At 40.7% G+C, this 7131-nt stretch overlaps 1 protein-coding gene across 1 annotated transcript; it reads right to left on the bottom strand.

Annotated features, from left to right (window-relative positions):
- Nucleotides 1-1270: 1270 nt before the first annotated feature.
- Nucleotides 1271-3290, bottom strand: LOC116696986 (zinc finger CCHC domain-containing protein 12; the record flags this gene model as incomplete). The annotated part of the gene is given in 1 exon segment (XM_032528293.1): nt 1271-3290. A coding segment is annotated over 1 exon segment (1698 nt). The 3' UTR covers nt 1271-1330.
- Between the last annotated feature and the right edge of the window lie 3841 nt (nt 3291-7131).

Below are 7131 nucleotides of genomic sequence, written 5' to 3'. Positions count from 1 at the left end.
AGGTCTAGCACGGAGAACCATTTTGATCCTGTGAGGGCTGAAAACGCCTCCTCTACATTAGGGAGTGCGTATGCGTCTTTAATCGTGTTGAGATTTAGCCTGCGATAATCGACGCAAAGGCGTACATCACCGTTTTTCTTTCTCACCACCACTATGGGCGATGCAAAAGGACTTTCGGACTCGCGGATTATTCCTGCCTCACTCAACTCCTGTAAGTGTCTTCTTACTGCGTCAAGATCTTGTGGCCTGATTGGACGAGGCCTGTGTTTAAAAGGAGTTTCATCACTCAACTTTATTTGGTGCTTTACTTTGTTGGTACACCCAAAGTCTGTATCGTTTTGCGCAAAAACCTCAGGCATTAAACTGAGTTTTTGAGTGATTCTGTCCTTCCATTCACTTGGAACAGGTGAATCAGCAAAGTTTAGATTTAGTGAGGGAGGCTCACTGGACTGTGAGTCGGTTTCGACCTGAGTGGCTGACACCACTTCCTGGATTGCGTGAATTTCAGCAATGACACTTTTCGCTGGAATGACAATGTCATGGTTACTTTCGTTGCGCATTACAACTGGGATCCTTTCAAAAGGTTTGTCTGGAAGGGTGAGTAAACAGTTGGTGACAAGGACCCCACCTGGTAAGGAGGAAGTGCGAGGTGGCTCAACTACAACCCACTTGTCAGGTGTTTTAGTGTTTACACCTACTGACCCTTCTAAGACTCGACTTTGACCCGCAGGTATGACTTCCGGCTCTCTCCCTGACAATCTAACTAGCCCAAGGCTACTGTTTTCTTTCTGTCTTTGCCTCTGTTGCAAGACACTCAATACTACCCTGCAACCATAGGGTAGAGTCTGGGTATTGGCATCGGTCTGGGAATAGTTTTCATAAAGAATGTCTAGCGTGTTGGTGCCAATCAAAAGAGACGACTGAAGACTCGAGCGTGTGTCAGAGACAACTAACGCATAGGTTGGCACACTGATTTCAGAACCAAAACAGCTTTTTGGGAAAGTAATACAGACGCCAATAAAGCCGGAATAAGGAACGTTTTGACCGTTTGCAGCTTCGATTTCAAGCAGTTCGGTTATCGGACGGACTTCAAGGTTTGAGAGGTATTTTTCGTAGAATGACCGAGACACTGTGGTTACTTGAGACCCAGTATCAAGAAGACAACTGCAGTTTTGGCCATCAACTTGCACTTGAGCGGTATACTTGGCTCCGATTAAACCTTTTGGTAGTTTTACAGTGGCTGACTGGTTAGAAACGCGCTTTTTGAAAGGCTTTTGATTGGGACAAGTCTCATTGGAAGCACCCATTTGTCCCGCAATGGGAGCTGGTTCTAGTTTAAAGATTGATTTTGACTATTTTCTGTGTCCCACTGTAACTGCTTTTCTTTTAGTTTTGCCCTTTTTTCGGCAACCAAAGACGGGTTTGATTCATTGGAGCAGGCAGACACAATATGCCCATCCTCACCGCATTGGAAACAATACCAGGGTCTTGGTCTGTTTTTTGGAACTGGGGACATCGACAGGTTTCGTTCTGGTACTTTGGGTTTTGTTTTTGTCTTACTTGCTTTTGGGTTGTCAACTTTCTTTCGGCCTGCATTTGGGGATTTGAGTCTGGCAAGGTGGGATTGCAGCTCTGTGATTTGTGCTTTCAGCTCTTTGACTAGGTTGCTTTGAGGAGCGACTGGTTGTTCGGCCTCTTTAGTTTTCATTTTTGAGAGCTGATTCTGAAGTTCAGTCATTTGGGCTCGCATTTCAGTGAGATCGGTTTGCAGTGTGGGGTCAAGATTAGTGTTCGCAGCCATTGCATGGGAAGTGACTTTTGGTCTGGTAGCAGCAAAGTGCTTTTTCATCCTGCTTTCTTTTGCAGTATGCTTGTCTTCTTCTATTCGTAGCTGTAAAAGTAACTCCGCGAATGGAGGTGGGTTATTTTTTTTCTTTTCTAGCTGAAGGTCGGCTAGAAGGACATTATCCCAGCACCCACGACAAAACTGACGTAACAGGTGTTGGTCTGTTTCACTAGCAGAAACTCCGCCTCGTTTCTGAGCCTTAGCAAGAGCTGTCTGTAGCCTGTGAAGATATTGGGAGGGCTTTTCACCAGCATCCTGTAGTGTACTAAGGAACTTAGCAAAGAGCTCGTCACCATCCTCTACAGTGCCAAAAGCTGAATTGAGAAGCTCAATGTAAGCAGATGGCTTAGCTCGGGGGCCTAAAGGTTTTATTACATGTGCTGCAGGTGGTACAAGACTGTCCAAGACCTTACGAGAGCACTGTAATTCAGACAAATCTGGGTCTTGAATGAGAAGTTCGACACTGGTACGCCATGTTTCAAAGTCTACCTCATTACTGGGGCAAGGTAGTTTTCCAGAGAATTGCCTCAAGCGAAAGGAGTGCGATTCTTTGAATACAGGGGCTTCACTTCGGACTATGTGCTCAACAACAACTTTCTGCACATCTGGATGAGTTATGAAGTTTTGAGGAACGTTAGAGTTCTGAAAGCAAAGGCTTGACTTTACAGACTCCGGTCCCATAGGAGTTTCATTTGCAATGGGAGAGGCATTGTAGGTGTCTGGCTCAGTTTGATTAGTTTCGTTAAGCTCAGTACCATTTTGTCTGGAATCACCTGTTATAGACTGACTGCATTTGGTGAGATGTTCATGCAAAACAGTGTTAAATGACTTGCCTGTTAATTTAGCTACTTCTTGCAGTTCGGTAAACAAACTGTTGGTAGCGCTACTGGTAACGGTTGTAACGTACTCAGTTGAAAGAGCTTTGATTTCGCAAGATACAGTCTGACTTTTGAGCGTGTAGGGCAGCAAGGATTCAAGTGCTGCTAGAGCAGCTCCACTCTCATATTCTGCAATAATACCATTGTGGTATTTTGACTGTGGATCATCAATCTTAAGGGTTCTCAGTATGCGCCCATACCTGTTCAGAAAGTCGACTAGCTCTTCTTCAAGATTAGGGTCAGAAAGCTCAGTCACAATGATTGAGTTTGGAATTTTTACACTTTGTTCTTTCACAATGTCCATGTCTTGGCCGGATATTCTCTTATTTTGGGGGTCTGGGTTAAAATACAGTTCAACATACAATGTAATACTTTACTTTGCTCCTGGCTGGCTCGCCAATTTGTAACGCCTATGTGGGTAATTACTGAGTAGTAATGAAACCAGTGCTAATTATGCTCTATGGACCCAGAATTATCTCACTAAGTTCGTCTACTTGAGCAAAAGATGTATTACAGTATGTTGAAAAGTAAAAAGACCACAGACCAAAGAATAAGTTTAACTGCCGCTTTATTGAAAAACTTCATACAAGCACTGGACAACAATTAACACAATTTCAAAAGACCTTAACCCCCTTTTTGTTAAGTCGTTAAGTTTTAACCTTTTGAATTTTTACTTAATATCAGGTTTAGTATTAGGTTGCAACCCTTTTAGTTTGGGTCAGTTCAAATATTCTTGATCAATTCATTAAGATTTGATCTATTGAGTTAACTCAGACTGATCTACATCATCCCCAGTGAAGTTCACCTTTGAGTTAGAGGATTCCATTGTAGTGAATATACTCATTTACATTTACATACAAGTAAATGTCAAAAACAACACCATTTACAATTTGTTGTACCCAAAAAACAGAAAATAGAAAACTAAAATGTCCAGCAAAAGGCTGAATGAATTGGCGTTAACAGGACCACAGAAAAGAGAGTCCTCTTCCTCTATCTTTTTCTTTAATAAGCAACCTCAGAGTTCGCTTAGAATCCGCTGCAGATTTGCAGAAGTTGGATGAATCCTACCAGTTCAGAAAGTCAGACACCGTCCATAGAGGCGCTATTACTCAGGTAGTTGCACTTCAGAAGGTCACTGGTGGCTCCCATCTTGCTTCAACCTCGTGTTGTCCGAGTCGGTTGTCGGTGCGTATTTCTCCAACCCACTCTAAATGGCCTATCGTAACAACATAAAACTGCATAAATACCAACATAAATAACCATTAGGTTTAAATAAAATTGTCCAACTCCCGTCTCAATTGCGGTTCTTAAATGGCGGCCGAACATCACAGTGCAGTGACCACTATACTGTTCGGTTTAAGCTTTATTTGCAACATGTGCTTCAAGTTTAACCATGATCAACCTTAAATCACTACCTCGGCTTTCATAGTCGCAAAACAAAATACTTGCACGTATCCTTTTAAAGAAGAAAAGAGAAAAAAAAACACAATTTCTTGTTTTTTCCACTCACCAAGTCCCAATTTCCAACGTACTAATCGTCTCCACACAAGGACAGAGTACTTAGATATCTCCTTCACAAAATCCAACAAAATTGGCTTCTAACGTCTAAAGGTTTTCACCTCCTCTCGGACTCTCAAAGTTTCATCTGCGGCCCGCTCCGCAGAACCCACAACTCTCCCAGCAAAGAAAACCCTTTGATAAATCCGATTGGTGGTTGCTGGTCACCTGGGTCACGCAGCAACGTGCCCTTCAAATAAAAGTCCAAATGCATTTTAAACACAAAAACTCATAAATGACATCCAAATGAAATAAATATTACAGATATTCTTAATGAACTTTTACCATATTAACATATTTATTATTTTGCAACTAAGTAAACCTGGGTTACAGTAGCTACTGCGCATGTGTGACTCACAACAAAGATAGTAGGGAAGTGAGATGTCTCACTCTGTAGCTGAAACAGAAACCCAAACACACAGGGTGAATTCAGGATCTGCAGCCTTTTGCAGTACAATAAAAATATGGTGTTTTTTGGATGTTAAACCATTACCTATTCTGGTCCAACCTCAAAATACAATTATGAACCAAAAAATGAGCATAACATGGGTGCTTTAATGTAAAAAATGGGTTATGCATCAGATTATGTGTCTAGATACTGTAGACTATATTATCTAATGAGTCATTGTTTTATCCCACCAAAACTGATTTATAAAGAAGGAAACACATTTAATGATTGGTGGCCAGGTTTTTATAGAGCCATTGACAATTGTGAAAAATAAAATGTTTGGTTGACTTGGCCAAATTTTAAAACCATTTGCTGTCAGTGTCATACCCCGCGCCAATTGTAAACGTTGAAACACATTTTAAAGCCAAACTTTCTATTTGAAAAAGCTTGATATTCCAACACTTTTTGGACTTTTTTACTGCATTGATGTACAATAATGCTACCTACCTTACAAGACAGAGCAATTTAAAGCCACTAGGTTTCTTATTTTCTACCGTTTGCTCCTGAGCTGAGGTCAGCGTGCATCATGCACTGAACCTTTGGAACAGAGGAGATGATTTGTTGTTGACATTCTGGGTTATTACTACTAGGCCAAGTTATGTGATGAAGGGGAGGAAGGAGTGTTGGGAAAGAGAGTGGAGGAGGGAATGAGAGGGAGAGCAAGGGTAATAAAAAGGAGGAAACAGAGTGTATGAAATTGGACTCAAAGCTTTACAAGCCCCCCGAGAGAGAAAAGAGAAGAGACAGCAAGCTAGAGAGAAAAGGAGGGCTTATAGAGTCAGATTAGGTATACTGAAAGAAACCCTTGTTAAAAGAAGAATAAAACCCATTGCCTGAGCGGGTTACACATCTTTCCAACTTATGTAACAATTTAGAAAAATGGTTTTGTGCACCACAGCGTCCTCATAGGATAACATAGTCTTCTGTACTGCTTCCATGAAGAATGTGAACTTAAAGGGACAAAATGCCACTTTTAATGCGGATTTCCAATCAGTGTTGATGCTGAATGTAGTCAATTAAATCAATACATCTGTCAGTGCACACTATATTGACAGATTTCTCTGTAATGAAAAAATGCCTTTTATTGGACAAAAGAGACAAATTCATGTACATTATCTAAAGAGCACTTTTGCTGTTAATGGATCTCTCACCTATTTGCTAGAAGATTCTAATTTAAAAGTGGGGGCCGTTAAAATGAGAACAATACTTTTTGGATAAAGTATTGTTCTAAAGGAAGAATACCCTTGCTTTTTACTGGTATTATAAACATTCATAGAATCAATGCATAAATCCAAGTACTGTTATAAGCTGTTTTGATTTCATTAACGTCAGATTTGGTCTTGTGCTGATGCTGAAGTGGGCACAGCTGAGGCTTTTACAGTTCTCATTAGCACCTAATCAGATTTTTATGACTCTGTTTTACTACTGCAATTCCATTCAGTGTAGCCTTATATGTAAAGCAGACAAAAGCTATCCAGTTCTCATCAATGCAGCTGCCTTAATGTTAGATTCATTGTGTAACCACACATTAAGATTTGTAGAAACTGCAGATTTACAATCCAAGCTTTGTAAAAGTACTTTTGGTTTATAGTTTCTCAAAAATCTATGTATTTGGACAACAAATGTAAAGCTTATATGAAAAAAACACTATGGAATAAGATTTTACATTATTTTAAAGAAAGCATAATAATGGCAGGTCAGAGAGCTGTGTGGCATTGGTCATTTTCAAAATAATGGAAACATGGTTATCCATACTGGACTTTTCAGCCCAGCTAAAAGTCAAACTTGTTTGCAGCAAAGCTAGTTTTACTGATCTACAGTTTTTTAAAGCTAATTAAAGACCTAAAAGCAAAATAAATATGTTGCACACACACTTTGCTAGTTATTGTGTGTGGTTTTTAATGCTCCAGAAATGACACTGACTCAACTACATTTCAAACATTCACTATATTACCAACCTGCATAAAACAACAACATTTTGCCTGCGAAGCATCTCCTTCAATTATGCATGGCCCCCTGAGGAAAAAGGATTTAAACATTTAACAAACGATATGTGGGAATGAACCTAAAAGAGGAAAAGCAGTCCTTCTGGTTTTTCTCCTCAATACATTATTCAAACATAAGGTATATCATATGACGTTAAGAGGGAAATGACTGTCATATTTTTTACGCTAAGGAACAGTCAGACTCAAACGCATGGCTCACAACAAAATAAAAGGGATGTATTTGAGCTGAGGAGAAAGGAAGCAGACCCCAAGGATAGGGTTGCAGAGACGGCGATGCTTGATACTCGGGGGGAGCTGAGAGGGAGACTGGATGAAGCAGGGTGCCGTGGGAGGGGGACCGAGAGTAGATGCCAGCTGACCAGAGATGGGAAACGGGGACTAGAGGTGATGACTGCG

Source organism: Etheostoma spectabile, chromosome 10 (genome assembly GCF_008692095.1).
Source record: "Etheostoma spectabile isolate EspeVRDwgs_2016 chromosome 10, UIUC_Espe_1.0, whole genome shotgun sequence".
NCBI lineage: Eukaryota > Metazoa > Chordata > Actinopteri > Perciformes > Percidae > Etheostoma > Etheostoma spectabile.
This window is presented reverse-complemented; position numbering and strand designations above follow the sequence as displayed.